Source organism: Tympanuchus pallidicinctus, unplaced genomic scaffold (genome assembly GCF_026119805.1).
Source record: "Tympanuchus pallidicinctus isolate F22 unplaced genomic scaffold, pur_lepc_1.0 scaffold5, whole genome shotgun sequence".
NCBI classification, from domain to species: Eukaryota; Metazoa; Chordata; class Aves; order Galliformes; family Phasianidae; genus Tympanuchus; species Tympanuchus pallidicinctus.
Genome location: NW_026294769.1, coordinates 63,450,200 through 63,472,726, shown reverse-complemented (window position 1 = coordinate 63,472,726; position 22,527 = coordinate 63,450,200). Strand labels below are relative to the sequence as shown.

Here is a 22,527-nt window from a genome sequence, read left to right as displayed (position 1 = left end):
AAATAATCAGTTCTTCAGACCCTGAACAATTTGGTCACTGCATACCAGCATACCCTAGATTCCTGCTCCTGAATATCCATTTGAATTCACCATGACAACACACTTCTCAGCAGTTTTGGATATGTGCCTTAAACTCACAATGATGTCAATTCGACACAAGCTTAGTAAGTGAGAGGTCAAACAATAACAGAGAATACCTGCAGGCCAGGAAAACCAAGATCTCCTTTCTCTCCCTTTTCACCCGGTGGCCCCTGCAGATTAAGAAGCACTCATAGTAACTCAAATATATGGTTACTTTCCTATTTTTAATGTTCTTATCAGCATCTTTAGGAAAAACAACAACAACAACAACAACCAACCAACAAGCATACAAACAGAAAACAAGGCTACTTTTCCAGCTGAAAGCAAACCCTTAACTCAATTTGAAAAAAATGTAAACGAAGAATTTACAAATATAAAAAAAAAGACTATGAAATTTACTTTAAAAGACTTCAGAATTAAGCTGACAGAAGTACAGCCATTATGTCACAAAAAAAGTAGTTGTTTTTTTCTTTCCTCCTCAGAATCTATTTCATTTCAGTACTCAGGAGTACTAATGATGAAACCACTGGATCTCTACAGAATATATGTATGGCAAGGATATACTTTTCCAGATAATAAGCTAATTTTAATCAAATTCTGTCATAACACATTTCCTCTATGAAAAAACTGATTTTATAATTAAGGTATTAAGGTATTAATATAATTAAGGTATTAAGGTATTACTCCCTGATGACAGCATCAAGATTATGTAGTTTTAAGAAATTACTTTGTTATATTTTTATTGTAGTGCAGTAGAAAAAAGAAAGGGTATTATAACAGTAAAATTATGAAACAAGAAAAAAAATTATGTATCTGATACCCTTCAGGACTTGTGTGTACATATCTACTGGAGATGGCTATAAAACAAATTTGTCCTGCTGGTTCATTGTTCTGCCAATGTGTGTTTATGATGAAATTCTGATACTTATTTCACAAGAGCTTTGCAAATTCCAGGCCTAATCATCTCCTGTGATGATAGACTCTGTAAGTGCAGTGAATACTATTGCTCAGTTTTGGCAGCAAATACGGTGTTCTTGCTTAGGAATACCTTTCAAGTCAGAACTGATCTGCACTGAGCAATACCACAACTAGAAGAAAGATTAAATATTAACAATTTGGTACGGGGCCATGTTACTCCCCTACCACGATTCTTTTTTCACTTGTCTCAAGGCTCATAGCTGAGTCACACCAAACTGATTAAATTCCTCCAGCTAACCAGAAGTTCATCTCCAGGTGCGAACTGGAATCCTGGCATTAAATCCACTGTAGAGTAAACCTAAATATGCAACTTCCCCTCAAATACTGAAATGCAGATTCTGATCAGGACACCAAAAGATATTTTGGTCTAATCTAAGATATATGCTGTCCAAAACACAGAAGAAAACCCTATTGTTTGTATAAATCTCACTGGAAGGCCTTGAATAGAAAGTCCACTGGGTCCTTGTGGTCCTGGAGGTCCTTGAGGTCCAGGAACACCAATTTCACCTCGAGGTCCATCTGGTCCCTAAAGTAGCACAGGACATAAGTTAAACTCCTATCATATGGACAAAGGCAGCTTCTGTTTGAAGAATTAAGTACTGATAGACTCAGAAACATCTGAAATATGAGTTAGCATTTGAGTGAACAGTCAGTGTTCCATTTTAAAAAGGCACAGATCCTTTATAAATAAATAAATAAATAATGCTGCTGTAGCAGCATTCTGAATTTTATTTCTTTCATTTCTTTTATCAAGAAACACGCATGACAAGTTATGAAAAGAGATACACAAAATACCAATGGAATTTCACTATGCATTTTCCCCAGCAACAGTAGAGAATCTGGGATTCATTTCATGGTTTACATGCAGCAGAAATAAACCAAGAGCCTGTGCATCTGACAACTGTAAAGTGCTGTACAAAGTACCTTTGGACCTGGATCTCCACGATGACCTTTGGCACCTCTGACACCTGGACCACCCTGTAAAGTACAAGCACAGAACTTTCTGCAAACCAAAACTATTAAATAAATAAAAATGAAACCCAGAGAAGCCCAAACTTTTCTTTCCTGTTCTTGAATCGTATGTGATTCACAATGAATATCCTGTCCAGATCCTTCCACTGGAGTAATTAAACTAAGAACATACTTCAGTGTGGTCATATGTAGGAGCAGATACAAACGCAGATGTAACCAATTTCCAGAGCCAAGAAAGCACACACAGTAAGTATCAAAATAACACTGAAAGCTACAACAGGGATAGAAGTTCATACATGTGGTCATGGGTTCCCCTTCAGTTGCTGAAAGCTCCTGCATATCTGTCCATGCTCTTCAGGATCACCACATTGTTAAAGGCTGAGTTTCAATTCCTTAGGAATATTTTTCACCAAGGACAACTCCAGTACCTACTAAATTAACTAAATGGTCAAATTTAGTGTTATACTTAGGCAAATAACCTTTTGCTTATTTTTGTCTTTTTTACTTTCTTCAGTGGTGCCTGCATCTGTTAATCATTTATTAACCAAATGTTGCCATTATTATTAGGATCATCTGAGACACTGGAGCTGCATATACCTATGGATGGCTGCCATGAATGTGTTTTGCATATACATGTTGGATATGCTTTATCCTCCAGGACAGCATGAAGATTGCTATTCACATTTTTTCAGGTCAATTTCCCTCTTCCTTCACTTGAGAGTATCCCTTCATCTCTTGGGATACAAGCATTACAGATACTCTGCCCTTCTTTGTAATCAAAAAGGACTGTGTACAACTAAGCATCGTAACTGAATCATATACTTTAAGATTCACAATGAGTCTGGTTTTGAACCCAGTAATCCTAGCATGGCAAAAGCACAAATTCCAGAAAAGCATTGATTTAAGTTGAAAACATCACAAGAGCTTCCCTTATTTTTCCCATAAACTAGTTTTAGTGGTTAAATAAGATTGTATAATAATATCAAATTTGTCATTTCTTTGACTTCTAGTTCTAGCCAAGATTTCTTGTTATGTATTTTCTGTTACGTTAAATAACTTCTTTATTGTCCGTACTTCCACAAGAAACAATTCTTAATCATTCATTATGAATTCAACTCTTTAGCTTTTTTGATTAGTTAAAACCAATGAAGCATTGAAAGCTTTTCATTGCAGTTAAACTTCTCCAAGTGATCCAATAATGTTTTGTGTCTCCTTCACTCTCTTGAGTTCTGCAGCTCTCCTTACACAATGCAGACATCAGGTTTGTGTGCTTAGTTCTACATGCAGAATTTCAGACAGCATGATGAAATTCTGGCAGATTAAGGCATAAAAACTGTAACCCATAATGAAAACTTCCAGATAATCTTACCTCTAAACAATACTTTGTCTCATCTAAAATGATCCACTTTCTAAATGATCACAAACAATATTTCCAGAGATATAATCCCAAACAAATGGAAGCCTTTTATCGTGAGTCTTTTTGGTATAATATCTAAGGCTGGCTACATGGAAGAATTCTGATCCCTAAAACAAAAAAATCCTTGGCTTTGTGAGAAGTCACATGATGTTTTAATGACCCAGAGCACTACTGACCAGACAAAGCAGTGTGACTGACCCTTGGTTGGCTCCGAAAAGAACAGTGAGTTGGGTTTTTTTGCTCTGCTTTTTTGCAGACCTCATACATATTTCCTGAGCCATACGCCATGTAACTTTGGCCAAAAAAAAAAAAAAAAAAAATCACTCAAGAGAGGCTGAATTCTAGAATTACATTCTCCCCATGCCTAGAAGTGATAGGACAGAAGGGGACAGACTCTTCAGCAAGGTCTTGTTGTGATAGGAAAAGGTGAGACAGTTCCAAACTAAAAGAAGGGAAATTAAATTGGAGATAAAAGATTTTTTTTTTCAGTAAGGATAGTGGAGCCCTGGAACAGGTTGCCCAGAGAGGTGGTGGTTGATCCCTCCCTGGAGACATTCAAGGTCAGGCTGGACCAAGCTCTGAGCAACTTGATCTTAGTAGATGTCTGTGTTCATTGCAGAGGAGTAGGACTAGATGACATTAAAGTCCCTTCCAATGTAAATGATTCTAGGATTCTATGCCTTTTCTGCTTGATTTTAAACCACCTCTTGTAGGGAACTACCTTACTCAAATTATTGTTTACCTTAGATACAATAAATAAAAATAGATTATTTATTTCTGAATTAAGCTTTGGCATTTCTTGTTCTATATGCATTCTGAACTGTAGCAACACATATCCTTCCATTCAAATAATTTTTAAACATTTTTTATTTTTCTGAGAAATGTAGTAAAAGGACTCATGTGAATTATCCCACTGTAAGGAAACAGACTGGAAATCTATATAAAGGAATGAATACTTTAATCCATACTTGACTCATAACCTGTACTCAAATAGGAGAACACAGTAATTTTTTCCTTGTTCAAAACACACATCTTCAGTGAATCTTCTCCTTCTAAGTTCCTTTTTCAAGCTTTTGTACCTAAGGCTTGAAGAACAGCTCTTGCAAAAAAAATGTAATGTCTGACTTGTCAATCTTATGTAATTTATGTACTTCAAAATCTTTTCAAAACATTTATAATCCTTCACATTCTTCACCGACTATTTCCCTTCAAAACATGCTCTTATATCATTCAGAACACTAAGAGCAGAGAAACATGAAGATCAAATTTGTTCATAAGAGGGCCTTATGTCAAGCTAGTTTAGCAAGCAGCCCTAAGATGCTAATCAGAGTAATCTGTTTGTGAAAGAAAAAACACATGAATGTTCTACAAACTCCAGTTACAATTATCTTACACTAACCCAATAATATATTACTGTAAATAGAGCCTACAACTTTTCTAAACTGACAAAAATCAGCCATGCGATGTGAGATTGAGTTTTCTGAATTCAGACCACCCACATCTCAGTTGTCTGGTCTGATCCATTCTTTGAGTTCTTCCATAAGCTAGGAGAAACAACAATTTATTCCGTCTTCCTAAGATATTACGCTGAGTTGCAAAGTAAAATATTTGTCTTCTAGATAAGACTATCTAGTTCCACCTGTTATATAAGAAACATAAAACACCTGCTGAACATTCACACAGTAAATGCTTAGAGGAACACTAGCAAAGTAACATCACAAAGTACATGGAAGTTTTAGGATTGCATATCTCATCATTCACTCTCAAGCGAGAAAAACTTCCAATTCCCTAAATGCTTTGGGCCTTCTCCTTAACTTTTAGAAATCTGACCGAGTGACAAGTTGTTGGGTTTTTTTCTTTACTCTAAATAGAATGTCAATGTACCACTTTAAAGATACTTGAAATTAATTTAATCTTATCAGTTACACGATTTCAGTATGTTTACATTGGAATAAAGGTGGCACATGGACAACTTGGTACAGTTGGCTAAAAACCTGAATAAATCTTACCGGTGGTCCTGGAGGTCCCAGGGGACCCTTATTAGCTTCTGAACAGGAACAGGCATGAGGAAGGGCAGGGCAATTTTCTTCATCTCTCTAAGGAAAGATCAAGACTGGATGAGACTTACGTACAAAACTTTTATTCAGAAGTAAGAATTTTATAAATTGAAAAATAATGATACAGAGGTGCCTTAGAACAGCTTACTTGATTTAGAAATACTTTTGTCCTTTCAGTAGGACAAGTAATCCAAGTACACCTGGACCTTTTTGAAAACACTCAACCAAACATTTCCTTTAAAACATTTGCCTCAATAAAAGGAAGAAGTAAATTGTACAGTTAATGAAATAAATTTCTTACCAAGCCAGGAAGCTCACAGCATTTGTCTCGATTGGCCCATGAGGTAGCACAAACAATGTCAAACATCTGCAATTGCAACTGTTTCAAAACAAGGATGATATACAAGATGATTGTTAGTTGTAAGATCAGCACAAAACAGAGCCATCAGCAAGAAAAGCTACCTTCACTGAAGTACTCAGTCTAGACAGAGAAACGGCCATCAACTCAGAACAGCTAATCAAAAATACGCTAACTCTAAAAAGGCTTATGTTCTAATCAACATGTCCAACTGTCAGATATGATACTGACTGAGCAAAGCTGTTCAATGTGAAATGCTGTAGGCATTTGATTGTCTTCACCTCCCCAACCCAGTTCCTGCTTTTGTCCAATGGTGCTTCCAATGCTTTGTTCCAGCAAAGGAGGCACCAGGAGACAGGTGTAAGAGAGCTCAACTCCTCAAAATATTCCACTTGTCTGGTGCTTGGGCTTCATCTGGAACAAGACCTCCTGTAGCATACTACTTACACTGGAACTGAGCCACAGATAATATTTATCAATTTCTCCAGTTCTACTTTATTTTAGAATGTGCCTGCTTTGATCCATATTATCCTCAGGCAATGAAAAGTTACGAATGAAAAGCTTGCTGCTCGACAACTGTGGTCAGAAAGAAAAATTCCCATCTCATGTCTGGGAACATGCTATGGACAAGAATCTAATCTACAGGAATACAAACATTTGGTAAAAATTACAGCTGCTAGGTAGTCAGAAACAATATACCAAATAGGACTCAATGGTAAAACCAAGTGTCTCCATTACAGCCTTGATCTGAATAAAAAATGGGTCTAGAGAGATGAAGCTTTACTCAGTTTCTATTTCTGTTCTTTCTCCATGCCTCATTTACTTGCATACTGAATGGAGAAGGGAACAGAACAGAACACCCCATTAAATCAGCCCCACATGTTAAAAATATTGAGGAATGGCTACAGATATAAGAATGATCTTTAGTTTTGCTATTATTTTCATTTAAGTAATTGTAAATCATTATTTTCAGCAGCATTATCTTAAAATTGGAACAGAGCAATGAAGCTAAGGATTTGAAAAGCTTTAAAACTTCATTGCTTCTAAAGGTGTTAAAATAGAAATGGGTACCTTTGACTTTGCTTCATTTTTTTCTTAAGTAAGTCAACTACTGTATTTTAAACAAAGGAATACTTTCACATACATAGGATTTCTCCTTATTTGCCAGCAGATTAACTGTTGAAGTGCAGCATGTAGGGAAGTTCTGAACATTTGGGTTGGGTCCACAAAGGTCTAGCCTGAGTCAAACAGTTCTGTGTCCCCGGCTGTTTCAAATCCATGCTGGCTCCATGGGGAGCCACTTAGACATCTCTCCATTACACATCTCAGGGCTACTAATTCCAGGAAGACTCATTAATTTGCTTAACTCAGGATGACCTTGGGCATTTACATGGAACTACACTTATGCAAATCAGACATCTCTGAAAAGGACTGCAGAAGCACCTCAGCTGATTGTGCAGAAATCATTTCAGGGTCAGACGTAAGCAGTATTTCCACTTTTTCCATAAATCAGTCTGTCCCAAGCTACTCTTTTATCCTAAACAATGGAAGTCTGACATTACTGGTTAAATTTATGCAGTCCTACACAGGAGCATATACACATTCATATATTGGATTAAACAGTCCAGAGATCCATAGTGATAGAATATGTTGGTGTAAAATAAAGAGCAAATAGACATTGTCTGAATTGTTGTATTCACCATTCAAATGTTGAATGACTCAGTACTCCTATTTTAAAATATTACGTGGGTTGCTCTGACTCAAGCTAAATAACTCAACAAAGCTTTCTTTGCTACCATCAGCCCTTTACTCATAATTCTGAGTATTCATATAAATTTTGCTTTCTAGATCTCCAATACTGTAAGCAAAGTCAGTAATACAGAAAAGCCTACTCATCTTTATCTGATCAGGCTACAGTTCCGCAAAGCATTCCCAACAGTAGAAAACATCAAATCTTAATTCTTTTAGCATCACACACACATGGAGGTAAAAGAAGACAAATATTGATAAAAGGAAGCATGAGTAAAGAAAAAAAGTTGTAATTTGTAAACTGTTTTAAAGCCAGACTTTTCATTCAGTCCCACTGAAGTAATAAAGAACAGTATTTACTTCTTGTCAAGGTTAGGTTTCTCTTCTCTAACTGTTTGGAACTTCTAACTCAGACATGTCCCACTGTTAAGGGCTGTTGAAAGGGCTATGCATGTCTAGCCTAATTTCCTTTCTGTTCAGTCTGTCTCAGATAAATGTGTGTCTGTTCATTGAACTGTAGCATACCACACTCATCAGTGGGACAAAAAAACTCTTATTTGGGGTATATTCCCTCAAAATTGTTTGACAAATCACAGAATATCTTGACTTGGAAGGGATTCACAACTATAACCAAGTCCAGCTTCTGGATTCACACAGGACCACATGAAAATCAAACCTTATTTTGGAGAGCCATGTCCAAATGCTTTCTGAACTCCAGGAGGCTTAGTGCTACAATCACTGTCCTGGGGAGCCTGTGCCAATGCCTGACCACCCTCTGGTGAAGAACCTTTTCACAGTACATAACCTGACCCTCTCCTAACACAGCTCCATGCCATTCCCTTGGGTCTTATCACTATCATCATAAAGCAGAGATCAGCATCGCCCCTTTGCTCCCCTTGTGAGGAGCTGTAAGCTGCCATGAAGCCTCCGCTCCATCCCTCTGCTCTGGGCTGAACAAACCAGGTAACTTCAGGTGCTCCCTCTTCCTCTCAAGATCCTTCACCATCTTTATAGCACTTCTTTGGACTTCCTCTATTAGTTTTGTGTCCTTTATCTATTGTGGCATCCAAAACACGACACAGTGCTCGAGGTGAGGCTGCACCAGTGCAGAGCAGAGTCCTGGCTGGCCTCATGCACTCCATGCTACAGTTGGCCCTTCTGGCTGCCAAGGCACACCACTGACTTCACTTGTTGTCAACCAGAACTCCTAGTTCTGGTCCTAGAAGACTGCTCTCCAGCCTCTTATCCCCCAGTCTGTACATATATCCAGGGCTGTCCTATCCCAGATGCAGAATATAGAACTTGCTCTTATTAAACATTATGTGATTGATGATTGCCCACTCCTTCAATTTGTTAAAGCCTCTCAACCTTTGAGGGAGTCAGCAGTTCCTCCCAATTTAGTATCACCTGCAACCTGACTTCGCATACATTCAAGTCCTATGTTCATGTCATTTATGAAAACATTAAAGTGAACTTTAAAGAGAACTGTCCCTAAAGTGGAGTTCTGCACAATTCCAGTATTGACTGGACTCCAGCCAGATGTAACTCTATTTCTTATAACCCCTTTGAGCCTCACCAGCCAATTATTCACCCATCACATTATGAATGTGCTGCTGGACATTTTGTCCGGAGGATACTGTGAGAAACAGCATTCAGAACTTCAACATTCATGTTATTTTGTTGGCTTGAGTTATATTGGCTTTTATTGATTAAAAAAACACACTAAAACTATTCTAAAAATGTTAAACTATTCTATGTAGATATGGTCTGAAGCAAGCACTGAACTATCCAAAAATTCCAATTTTCATATCAAATTAAAACAATTTTCAAAATTTTTATTTCTGTTATACACGTGGCTTTATAAGCCCCTTAAAACTGTAAAGCTACTTGGACAGACTAAATCCCAATACTCCATTCTCAACAGTGGAACATGTGAAATCCAATGAAGCACAAAGATCTAAGCCTCCCATACAGTCTACTATCTTCCCACAGTCAGATCAGGCATTCCCTAACCCAGATCTGCTTTTTTTTCTTCACAATTAGTAACCCCCATTCTTTCCTTTCCGCTAATTTATCAAGACATCTCCAAAATCATAAATATTTGGCATACACGAAATTCCACATAAAGAAGCAGCACTGCTAAGTACCTGTTGTGTGAAGGGTCACTCTCCTACTACTACTCCTACTAATTTCCTTTGATGTCCTCTAATTTTTGAAGAAGATACTACTTCATTCTGGTCTTAAATATGACCATCCACACAAGTTCTATTCAGGATGAATACAATGTGCAGAACTGAGATTTTAAAGAATATTATTTGTATGCTTTCTTGACCTGCCTGTAACTTAGTAAAACTTCAAGGCATCCACAGCTGCACAGAGTAAATAAATTACATCTTCAGCTACACATTTTTAGTTTTACGTAAGCTTTGCTGTTCATGTGAACAAAACCAAATTTTTCAGTGAGTGGGTAATCCAAATGATCTTTTATAGATTCCTGCGTTCTAACAAAAGACACAATTTCTTTCCACTCCTCTTTACAAAGCCTTCTTTAATTCCAAGTTTTTCTAAGTTTGCCTTTTTTTCTGTTTCTATTGGGAAGTGACTACAAAAGTTTCTCTGTATAATTGTCTTTACAGACTTGATATAATTATTATCTGCAAGTTTGAGCACTAAGGGCTCTTTTTTTCTGTGCACAGAGAGGTATTTTGAGGGCTCATTTTTTACTAGAAGAGCACTTGCATATAATAACAAGTCAATACGTTTTTGAAACTTCATTCCTATTCAGATCAAGCCTTCAGTTCAAGGTTCACATTCTATGCTAACCTCTCTCTAGAGTCAACAAAGTTCAAAGAAACAACGTTGCTCAGCAAAGAAGCCTTCCCAAGATTCTCACCAGCCTGGCAGTTCTCCCTCAGCAACTAAATCTACCTAAAAGAACAAACAAAACTTTAAGTTAACTAAGGCAAAATGGAAAGAATTCCATGAGTTGCCATGCAAAAAAAAAAAAAAAAAAAAAGACTAATTACTGTTTCTAGGATAACAATTTCAGAGGAATTAAAGACATAATTTGGGGAGAATCTTTCTCATTTTTAAATATCTTAGTATTTAGATATTGAAGTCATTAAGAAACAGATTTACTAAGGCAGAATTTCTGAAATTATGGAGTTCTTCTGTTTCAAATACAAGTTCATTCTGCTTCAACTTTAAGTGCAAAGATCCCAAATGCTTGTTTTTAGGATTTTCAAATGGTTTAAAAAATTGTTCTTATTCTACTCACTGGTGCAGAGTTGTCTCTTGGTCCTCTGGATCTGACCATTCTTCCCAGCACTTCTATGCCATCAGAACTAATGTTCCCTGCTGCATTAATGGTCTTCTCACCTGCTTCTTTGCAGTCAATAATTATTTTGGCTGTAGTCTTGCTGATAACAACATGCAGCTAAAGAAAAGAAAATATGCTTTAACATAGCAAAGGAGCACATATAACATATTAATGTGCTGGGCATCTTTCGAAATGAGTTCCTTATTTCATGTTTGCTAACAACTGAGACTAATCCATAGTAACTAACGTAGATGGCCTCTAGAGGTCCTTTCCAACCTGAATTACTCCATGATTCTAATCTGCTTAATGAATTTAGCTTATTTCTCTGCTTAAGGAACATCTGTGTAAAAACTAGCAACTTCTCTAATTTACTCAGGAGAAAATAATTTACCACTGACAAAAGAACTGCATAAGGTTCATACATCACTGAGAGCTCTTAGAACCTTTGATTTATGTAGTCAGTAGCATTTCTTGGGCCCTGTATGATTCTTCTACATAGTATTCGATTTCACCTTTATAGCTGCTTGCAAAGCCAAAACTAAGCAGTAAAAGTTACTCTGTATATTATACATCACCTCAAAGGAAAACCAGTGAAGTTTTTACACTGAAAAAATATTAAATCTCATTAAGTGCATTACAGAAAAGCTGAGCATATAAACTTTCTTCCTTCTGCCTTGCCTTGCACTCTGCTCTCCATGACTGATGAGCTAAAACATCCCCAACAGAGAGAACAATCCTTGTCACAATTGTCCTGTCACTGGCAAAACTCAGTTATGCAAAAGAAATATAAATTTTTTGGCATGGGAGAGTCCAGATGAAGAGCTGGTAAAAATGTAGTATCTGCTCCTAATAGTATACTATGTGAAGTTCAGAACCCAAGGTGGAGGAGAGAAATCCATGAAGGACTCCTGCAACTGCCTTGCTCTGGGCTCAGCCGGAGCACTGAGTTTGGTCTCCCATCTTTCAAATTCATATAACAAGGATCATCATTCAAAATGTAGAAAATATTTAAGAGGAAAATTTGCTATGATCTTACACATTCTTCCAAAGCAAGACTTTAAAAAGTCATTGTTAGACTTCTGCTCTGACCTACCATCTCTTATTTTGCTCTCACAGGTAAGAAAGAAGTCTAAAGTAGTTAAAGAGAAATTGAGTTCTGTGGATACGATCCCACAATCCATAATCGTTGTTGTCCCCCCTTTCTTTTTTTAAGAGAAAGATACAGAAGTCAGGAATAAAATTGAACTACAAAAATACCTTTCCCAACAAACATGCTACAATCCCAACATTACCTCATCTGCTTTTGGAAATAATGTTGTAAGATCTCTTACAGCCAAGACAAGTTCAACACATCATTACCCCTTAAAATATGTTTAAAAATAACAATTGTGGTCAAGAGAAGGATAGCTTTTTTTTGCTTTACTTTTTCTTTACACTTTGGTTGACATTTCCAACCTGAACTTTAAAAGCAAAAGCCAATTAATTTCTACATTCTACAGCTCAAGGCAGGTATTTTTAATCAACTCTAAAACACAGGTATAAAGAATGAGATTAAAACTGACCACATCAGCTTCATAATCAAAACAATGATTTAATGATTTGTTTAATGTTGATTCAATATAGCAAAGAGACTTAAGTTTAGTAAATGGTTCCGAACACGCAAAATACATTTCTTTTTGTGGTGGATGATCACATGAAGGAAGATTGCAAAACATGAAAATTTCTCATCCAGAATGAATGGAAATTGATTATTATTATTATTACTGTTATTTTACGATTAGCGTTACTAACCTTATGAAAACTCCCATAAAATATCTTTCTTATTTCAGGGCCTTCAAAAGTCACAGTTTGAAAATCTCCTTTGTAGTCATAGTTAAAGAAAGTCAGAGTTTTACCACCATCTGTGCAAGAGGAAGAATAAGAATTCATAGTTAGGGAAAGAAAAGGCCTGATGCATTATTTGAAAATGTTAATTTTTTATTTAACAAAAAAGATCAAAGATGTCCGTTGTCTAAGAGAAGATATTAAAAAAAAAAGCCCTACAGACAAAAAAAGCCTCACAGGCAAACAGCTTTTTCTAGAACTGTTTAAAAAAATTGAATTCCATTTTGTTTGACATTTTGAAATCTACTTATGGTATGAACTAGTGCGAAAGTCAACATTTTATGTGGGAAAATGACAATAACACTTTCAGAGTCATTAATCCCTGTTTACACCAGCGTACTCAAAATTTTACTCCCAACTCCAAATTAGGCTCAATTACATTCAATCTATAAAATATCCACCAGAAACCAGAACCTTCAGAGATTCAGGCAGTTGTTCTAGCAAAAGATTAAAACATTGTCAATAATAAACCTAGCAAAAGAAAGAACCTTTCATACAGTTAAGGAATAAAACACAGACATGAATCAAAATACTCACTATCTAAAATAACTCCAACCAGTGGTTCATATTGTTCATTTAAAATCTCCCAAAGAGCAAATGGTTCCTGAGGTGTATCGGGAAGTATACGAAAGAGAAATGTAATGGTGTAGTCTGAAGGGAGACCTTCAGGATGCAAATATCTGTAAAATAAGTAAAGTTTTTAAAACCAAAACAAACATTCAATCTCATGATTTACATATCAAGTGTTCACTTAACACATTTTCTACAAATCTACATCTGTCTTTGGAAATCAAGAGTGAGTAACAATATGAGTAAGCATTTCCAAAATCTGTTCAACTAGATAACTATCATAGAATCATAGAATCACAAGGTTGGAAAGGACCCACAAGATCATCTAGTCCATCTGTCCACCATTGCTACCACAAGCACTAAACCACATCTCGTAGCTCCTCATCCAGACGCCTCTTGAACACTGCCAGGGACAGTGACTCCACCACCCCCCTGGGCAGCCATTCCAGTGCCTGATCACTCTCTGAGTTTAAAGTTTTTCCTTATATCTAATCTAAATCTCCCGTGGAGCAACTTGTGGCTGTTTCCTTGGGTCCTAAATCAAAAGAATGCTCATGGAAAATGGATAGTTTATCTTTTTCTTTGAAATTTACGAAGATGCTATTAATTTTAATTTTTTTAAAATAAATTTGAAGATCAAACCAGAGGTCAGATTGAAGTGAACCTGAAATTAATTAAGTTAAAAGGTTTTAGAATAAATTAATTGCCATTTGCAATATCTTCATTATTGTCTGGTTTAATACACAATGAAAATGGAAGTAGCTTGGAAGAACTGATGTCAATTGACATCCATCAAACATCACTAATGAATAGAAATTATGAACAGAGACTGTTACAGAAAGGTCTATAACCATAGGGTACGTAGCTTATACATTCCAAAGGCAACTTATAACAAAATGTAGTCAGAAGAGACCATACTTACAGAAATACAATCTCCTAGAATTCTTGCAGAAGATACAGGAAGCTTACGATATAAAACTGGCATGTTATTTTATTTCCTGAAGCTTGTTAGTTAGCACTTATGACTTAACTTCACCTCTCATTCTCAAATTGCAAGATAGGACAAAAGAAATACCAGAAATGACTGCCTGTATTTTGAAAATGTTAGTTAGCTTGATTCCTTAATTCGTGCTAAAGGGATCTGAAAGAATCCTGGCAGGTTCATTTAATCAGTTTCTTTTCCCAAAACATGATCCTTTCCATGTAAAATTTGTCCATCACTTTTTATATGCATCGATAAGAAACATGCTGGAAAAAGAGTTATATATGATATACAATGTGTACATTCCCCACAGTGGTCTGTAGATGACTATAGTTGATATAGTTTATATTACACATTTTCTCCAGAGAGAAAAGAGAGAGATAATTTAACAGGTGTAAGAACAAAGCCTTAAAGTATGTCCATTATAAAAGAAACAACAAAAGAAAATTCAATAAGCAGATGGGGAAAACACCAGGTTGGGGGATACAGAAATTAAAAAAGAGAACTGCATTAACAATACTTGGTGGACATATGACATGAGAAAATAAAAGCACTATTATTCAGACATACCTGTACATCATCAAGAGAAAGGCATTCTCTGAACCACAAAACAGACTGAAAGCCTAAAGTAGTAAGATTGGGCTGGATTGGGCTGGGGTGGCAGTCAGAGAAGAGCACATAAATGCAGCAGATCCAATCAGAAAGAAGCAGGAAAGGAAAAAGAAGTGAGCAGTTCTAATCTCCACTCAGTTTAGAGCCAGAAGGAAACTTAACAAGTAGAATGTGACACAGCTCCAAGAAGGATGGCTCCAACTGGGATACAACAGGCTAATCACATAACAAGAATAAGAAAAATTTACTAAAACATTTATAAACCATTTCACAGTGTTATTCTTTCTTGTTTGTCTCAGCTAAGATGCCACAGTGTTAACTCTTCTCATGTTTAATACAGTAAAGCCATTGCTGTTTTCTGTTGCCATGTAACACAAATCAGGGAACTGGACATGAAGGAATTAAACATAACCTACACATTGCTGAGAGAAGGAATGAAGATTCTCCCATCACTTCCCCTCTGAGAACCAAAGGTAGGTTCTATGGGAGGTTTTTTTTACTATCTCTTCCACACCTCTGCCAGAACACAGTCCTTGATACTGAAAACTACACCCTGACTGGTGTAGGAAGGCACAGTAAAGTGTTTAGAGAGACTCATTTTAGCATAAGGAGAATAATCATCCTCTGTATTTAATACATAAATAGACTGAATCAGAAAGGCACCTAAAGCAGCTTCCCACTCTCACACTTCAAAGAAGCTCTCTGCTTTTTCATTCACTTCAGACAAAGTGTAGGAAGATGAACCTTATTAGATTAACACCTTTCCTAAAAATAATTCTGTACTCTGTGAGACATTAACCTTTCACAAACCACTACTGATATAAGCCTGCATAAAATTGCTAGATGCCAAACTTGCATGTACCTGAAACTGGCCCATATAGGAAACCCCAAATAGCCACTGAGTTTATCTACTTTTTCCTAGCTGTTATTTTTGAAGGAAACCAGTTGACGCTGGACACCAAATACACTATTAATTACCATTACGTAGATATGACCTGGCATCTCTGCTCATCTTACATAAAAACAGCAACCCTCGAAATGAATAATTGTCTGCAGGGGGCAGTTAACTTCATGTGTTCTTACAAATATTTATAAATTAATACATACTTTGTAGGCTGGGACACCAGGGCATCCTTGTGCAGTCTGTAACATGGGTAAACATTAAATGTACCAGGTTCCATAGAAACCCCATCAATGGCTGAAAACTCCTTTTCAACCAAGCCAAACATTTCCATCATTTTAAATCCTGGAAGACACCAAAATATATATCTTATTAATTTAAATTAAATTAACACCACATTACAGGAAAGAAAAAAAGAACAAAGCCAGTTGCATCAACAAGTTTCCTATCACCATCTGTAAAACAGCTGTTAACGTAAAGTTTACTTTATTGCTTATATTGTTAAAAGTAGGTAACAAAAAAAAAAATTTTATAAATCTGAAACAAAAGCTAAACACAAAAATAGCTTACCTGCAAAGTTGTCACCATCTTTAAATACCAGTGGACAAGCTAAAAAAAAAAAAAAAAAAGAAAAGAAATGATACATTTGAGGATACAAGTGTGGTCCCATCAGATCAGAACAATGATCTACTCAGCTAAGTACTCTATCTTCAAATCAGCAAAAGGAGATGCTGTCTAGGAAAAGCATGCAAGTCTGGCTACTTTCCACTCATTCAGTTTTGCTCCTCAGAATCCACAATGGCTGTAGTAAAGATGTCAAACGGCACATCCCTGAACGTTCCACATAAGAGCCCTTTATACAACTTTGTCCATGAATTTGTTCTATCCTTCTGGGAACCAGACTTCAAAACAAATTGTGGCAAAAATTCACTGCCTGCTGCGTAAAAAAGTCTATCTTGCTTTATGTTTTAACCAAACATCCCCAGTTCTCTGTCTGTGCCCTTCAACCTAAGACTACCTCAAGTTCAATTACATTAGCAGGCATTCTCTGTACGTTTTCAAACTCCACACACAGCCTTCATGTGAGAGACCAGTACTGTATACAGTCCTTAAGATATATGCACACATATTTAATAACTGTTTAATTATTTCTTTTATCTCTCTTCTTGAAGGGAAGAATGCACAGTAATCTCCTCCAGGAAAGGTGCCCTAGGAAAGCAGTGAGTCTACATGCAAGGTGTCAAATATGACACCCCACAGCACTTGCATTTGGAGATTGCTTTTGGAATACAAGCACAAATGACAAATAAATATTACTGTTGAATATTCTCAACATTCTAAGTTCTCACTAACACAGAAAGTAGATACTGGTCAAAAACAAAGAACTGAGGGAACACAAGCAACATTCTTGCATTCACCAGTTCAGTGCCTGCTTCCCATACTTTTATGAGTCACACGTGATTCACATCAGCCTTGCACTGCCTACTTCCTGGCTTATGTATCAGAAAACATGGTGTGGGCACGCACCTAGAGCCATGTGAATTGTCAATCTGTAACCATCAGATGTTTTTCCAGAATGTCTTCCCCTTGCTTTTCATAAAGAGCCTGAACTGTGGCATTCTGATAGATTTCTAAGAATTTGAGCCTGTTTCAAAACTGAAAAAACTTTTCTCCCACAACCAATGGATCTATTCTAGCCTTTTAGCAAACAACCATTAATTATACTGAAATTATAACACCTCCATCTCCTTATTTTTTATGGCAATAGCATTACAGTTACAATATCTGCATGAAATTGTATTTAGAAAATCTATTTTCACAAATATCTATTAACAGGAAATTGTTACAAAAAAAACCAACATAGTATTTAGCACTTATTTCAGAAATAAGTATAAGTCAAATGGCTAACTTGCTGATGCAGTTTCACAAACAAAAGTAATCAGCTCATCTTCAATCTTTGTAAAGGCATCGAAGTCATCCACAAAGAAGACATGTCTTTCACTGGGCTTGCTGCCAATATTAACTAACTCTGAGTAATCAGCATCAGCAACTCCAATAGCAAAAAAGCTGAATCCTGTAAAACAAAAAAGAACACTCTTGTGAGTTATTCATTTAAAGAATGGAAATGAAATATGAACACAGCTAGATTTGCACTGGCTACTTTTCTGATTAAATACAGTAATGGAAATTTTCTTACTGTTCAATCACACAAGACAATTCATACGTGATCGGAAAGAAAGGTGATACATTCTCTGTGAAATATTGCTTTTGGCTATTTATACTTCATAAGTTAATTAAACCTTAATGTTTAAGTGTTCTCTTGAAGACATAAAGGCTAAACAGTTGTTTAAAGTTTTAGCATATGTTTGAATTCTTTTTTAATTTAATGCTTTATCACCCATAAATATTTCCACTCACTTCAGGTAAAGTGTAGGAAGAACATATTAAGTATATCAGAAATACAAAGCACAAAAATTAATTTCCTATGAGTCTTCTACAGATATTGTTCTGTGCCATATGTTAATCAGAATTTTCAAGCTACTGCTTGAATACTAAAATGGATTCTTACATCATCAGTAATTTAACTGCACTGATCAAATCTGTTCTATGCAACCTGCATGAATATATATTCTAATCTTTGAGCTGGGCTTCAAAGATTTAAATGAAATGAGAACCAAATCCTGAATCTTCGAAGAGCAGCAAATTAAGCAAAAGTTATTCCACATTTTCCTTTCAATTAAATATAAAGAAAGATCTTGTCTAGATCAAGCTGAATATTGTTGATGGACATACTGCTCTTGTACATCTCAAGCTCAAATTTACTCTAGTCAAACAATATTTCATTTAAGTTTGAATGAGGCCCAGGACATTTATTACCTTCTACAGAACTTCTAGCATAACAAAACTTAGATTTAACATATTATAACATCTTCACATCCCATCCAACAGCAGCACCTCTTCCTGCCAGTCTCTTTTACAGATAAGTCTGTACTTATCTGAAGTTTAAGTAGACCACAAGCAAAAGGAAATGGAAGACAGGAGGTTATTTGTCCAAGGTAATTGGGATGACATAACCAGTCAGCAGCTGAATCCCCATCATTTAGCTTCTCCTCTGGAAGTCATGGTCAGTTTAATAGGTAATATAAGTAATACATAGGAGACAACTGCAAAACTTACATAACAGATAAACATTTTTTTGTTTAGTTTAGGCATAGACACCAATTTAATGTAAAATATCATTTTTGTTTTCTTGATTGCTGTTTAAAACAATGTATCCATGCCCTATTTTGTAAATGTTTGTTTAAATGTTATTTAAAAAGGCACTGAATTCATCATCTAAGAATGATGCAAGCAGACAACTAAATTCAGTGACTATACTGGATTTCAGGAATCAGTGGTATCCAATGATATTTTCATACCTGCCAAAGCCTAAAGACTAATTACGAGGCACATATTTAATTTCCTCTTAGACCTCCTCACATCCAAATGATGAGAGCCTGTATCTTCTGTCCTTTAGCTTCATTCTATAAGACATTTGCTGTCCTTAGGATTTCAATACAAACCTCAGCCATTTCTACATATCCAACCCTGTTCTTACCTCCAGGCACATAACACTGCATGCCTCTTTGTTTAAAATTGGTGTAAAAAAACAAACAAACAATGATTGTAAGATGAGAGCATATCAGAATCAGCAAAAGAACATACTGGAGAACTTCGAAGGACCTCCTGTATACAAAATAAAACAGTTATTTTTGCTGGTAACCATAAGACTACATTTCATATACACTGAACAGATTAATATGATCGTGTTCTCTAAATTCTTTGCCATGGGAGCAATTTCATTAACTGCTATGTTTGCTGTTTTATTTAAAGTTGGAAAACACTTTGGAACAAAATTGACCCTTTTTTATTTTCCTCTAAATATGAGTGGTTACAATTCATGAAAAAAAAAGGAAAATATAAATAGTTCTTAAAACTACACATTTTACCATCTAGTTGCATTTCTCTGGAGACTTTGTTCACATCATCCTGTGATCGCCCATCAGTAATGACAACCAAAACCTTTGGAATGCCCTTTCTCATGCCCGCCTCTCCAGTAAACAAGACTTCTCTGGCATGTTTAATGGCTTTGCCTGAAATAGAAAAAAACGTGAATATACTTTCTCTGTGACATAAATCCAGTAGCTTTTCATATCATATGTTAGATACCAAAGAAAGGAGAAATCTCCATATGCTCTGTCTCAAAAATATCTGCCCGGATGTATATTTTAAGACCTGAATAATTATCATGGGACTGAAGTAAGCCGACGACTTTGCTGTAAAAGGATTTCGGCAGTTGTTGGGTCCTTGGCAGTCTGTAAAATAGTGCATTTTGTTGGTATTAAAATAGAGATTTAGAAGTTTAATTTTGACCATAAGTTTTGAAAACTTGACAGCTTCAGTCATCAGTTTCTTTAGTCCAGAAGGTGAAGTTGAAGAACATCTTTGAAAAAGGGTATTTGGTGCAGGTTAGAGGTAACAATAAATTCCCTTTCTGGTTTGTAGGGGCACATCCAGTTAACAACAGAAAGTACCATGGTAGCATTTTCTTGAGTAAACTGAAAACGTGTCATTTTGATACTACTGAAATTTGATGCAGTGCAACAGCTGCAAGAAATTTCTGTGCAGTCTGAAAATAATAAAACATATGGTTTCCAACTTAAACTTTAACCCTTCCAGTACTCATCTTTAATTTCTTCTCATCAGGGAATTAAATAAAGTAACTAAAATGTAACTGCATTCACTTAAGTGACCTGTTCTCCCAGCTCAGTCTTAACCATACCACTGAGGCTTAACTGTCCTGGCTCATAACCAAGCAGACCTTCCACTTTGCCCACTATTTCCCAATATTCTCTGCAAGCTCCCTTCCACCTTCTCCCTCCCTCACACTTTTCCACATGCTAAGTCGATTTCATCTTCCACAATCTCAAAAGCCATTTATTTCTGCTCAACTCTCTCCTCTTGTCCTCCCTCCCTCCCTCCCTGTTTATCTCTGTTGGGCAGAGGGGTGCATACTCAGCAGTAGAAGGTGAAGGGTGTAAAATGTAAACTTTTTAACTTCAAAGCCCAACTTCTCATCTCTCTGCTTGTACCCTAATGTCTTAAACCATTTAGCAAATGGAAAATAAAACAGAATCCTAGAATCTTTTGAGTCAGAAGCGGCCCTTAAAGATCATCTAGTTCAACTCCCCTGCAATGAACAGGGATATCTACAGCTAGATCGCGTTGCTCAGAGCCCCGTCCAGCCTGACCTTGAATGTCTTCCAGGGACAGGCCATTCCACCACTATCTAGGCAACCTGTTCTAGTGTTTCACCACAGTTACTGAGGCTAAATGCTTTACAGAGAGAAGCAAGGACAAAATCTGCATCATAATCATGACCTTTCTCACCTGTTTTTGTATTTCCTCCTTTGTAGGCTATTCGCTGAATAGCCTCAAGAAGAGTCTCTTTTGTTTTGTACGCATTCAATTTAAATTCTGTCCTGGGATCATCACTGAATTGAACTATTGCCACCTGTGCATACAGAGGATGTGTTTATTATTAGAGCACCATCCAGTGCATATAAGCAAAAGGCAAGTGAATTAGAGCATTTAAAACAAGGATTTATCATGTAATTTTGCTTCATCCTTAAATTGAAGCCAGAACTTTCTTCTTTTAAAAAGGACTCAAAAAATAAAGTTTACTCTCCAAATCTCTGGCAACCACTTAATACTTTCTGTTTTCATTTTGCAACAAACAGAATGAGAAAAGTAACACCCACTTTGGCAAAAGTACTCTCCATCCAGCCCAAAAGTAAAATCCTACTTACAGATGCTCACACATGTACAGTTACTCACACGTGTACAGTTACTAGCACACAGAACTACAAGGACTTTATTCAATGTCCATGAATGAATAGCTGCACAAAAGCAACTTAGAGCTGGGCAGCAACACTGAAGCAAGCAATAGAAATGTGCAAGAATACGTTCTGATATATGCTGTTACTTGAGTCAAGACTTTGTATTTCAAAACTGTATATTAAACCTCTACAACACACAGAACATATTAAACTTCATATTCTCTAAGTGGTGATCTTGAGGTGAAAGAAGCTGCTCTCATCCTTAAACTAAGCATGAGTGCCAGATTTGGCAGCATCACGAGCAATAAATGAACTAAATGAACCTTTCATTTTCCTTATCAACACCATTTCTATCTTATTTAGATATAACCACCACAGTGAATACTTATGCAATAACATTAACAAAACAAACCTCATTAGACTGATTCAGAGGTGACTGATGTGATACTTCAAGCTTGCAAAATTAATACCATGAATTTTACCATATAATGTGCAAAATAAGACATTAAAATAATTTCTGCCATTAAGCAGATTATATATTCTATATAACTGTGAAATTATGTCAATAACATTTTGATTCATTTTACTTCTGGTACCCCGTCTGTCTCCAAATGTTGATTACCTGTGTTCCATCAGGGCCAATCTTATCCAAAGCTCCAACAGTGCTATACAGAAAGCTTATTATTTTATTGAAATTGTCATCTCCAATACTCCATGACCCATCCACCAGGAACACCAGATCAGCTTTGGCTGCTTTGCATACTGAGG

General features: G+C 36.3%; 1 protein-coding gene across 6 annotated transcripts in view; it reads right to left on the bottom strand.

The window, feature by feature from the left end:
- Positions 1-22,527, bottom strand: part of COL14A1 (collagen type XIV alpha 1 chain) — a 116,078-nt gene that overhangs the window by 29,053 nt on the left and 64,498 nt on the right. For all 6 annotated transcript variants that reach the window (XM_052703956.1, XM_052703954.1, XM_052703955.1 and 3 more), the window contains exons 26-39: positions 22,382-22,521; positions 21,311-21,434; positions 19,870-20,013; positions 17,790-17,954; positions 16,451-16,489; positions 16,087-16,225; positions 13,353-13,495; positions 12,723-12,832; positions 10,890-11,048; positions 5,807-5,884; positions 5,458-5,544; positions 1,984-2,037; positions 1,490-1,585; positions 198-251 (exon numbers count right to left, since the gene is read on the bottom strand). In XM_052703956.1, coding sequence (XP_052559916.1) covers positions 198-251; positions 1,490-1,585; positions 1,984-2,037; positions 5,458-5,544; positions 5,807-5,884; positions 10,890-11,048; positions 12,723-12,832; positions 13,353-13,495; positions 16,087-16,225; positions 16,451-16,489; positions 17,790-17,954; positions 19,870-20,013; positions 21,311-21,434; positions 22,382-22,521 — 1,532 coding nt within the window. The remainder of the gene's footprint in view (positions 1-197; positions 252-1,489; positions 1,586-1,983; positions 2,038-5,457; positions 5,545-5,806; positions 5,885-10,889; positions 11,049-12,722; positions 12,833-13,352; positions 13,496-16,086; positions 16,226-16,450; positions 16,490-17,789; positions 17,955-19,869; positions 20,014-21,310; positions 21,435-22,381; positions 22,522-22,527) is intronic.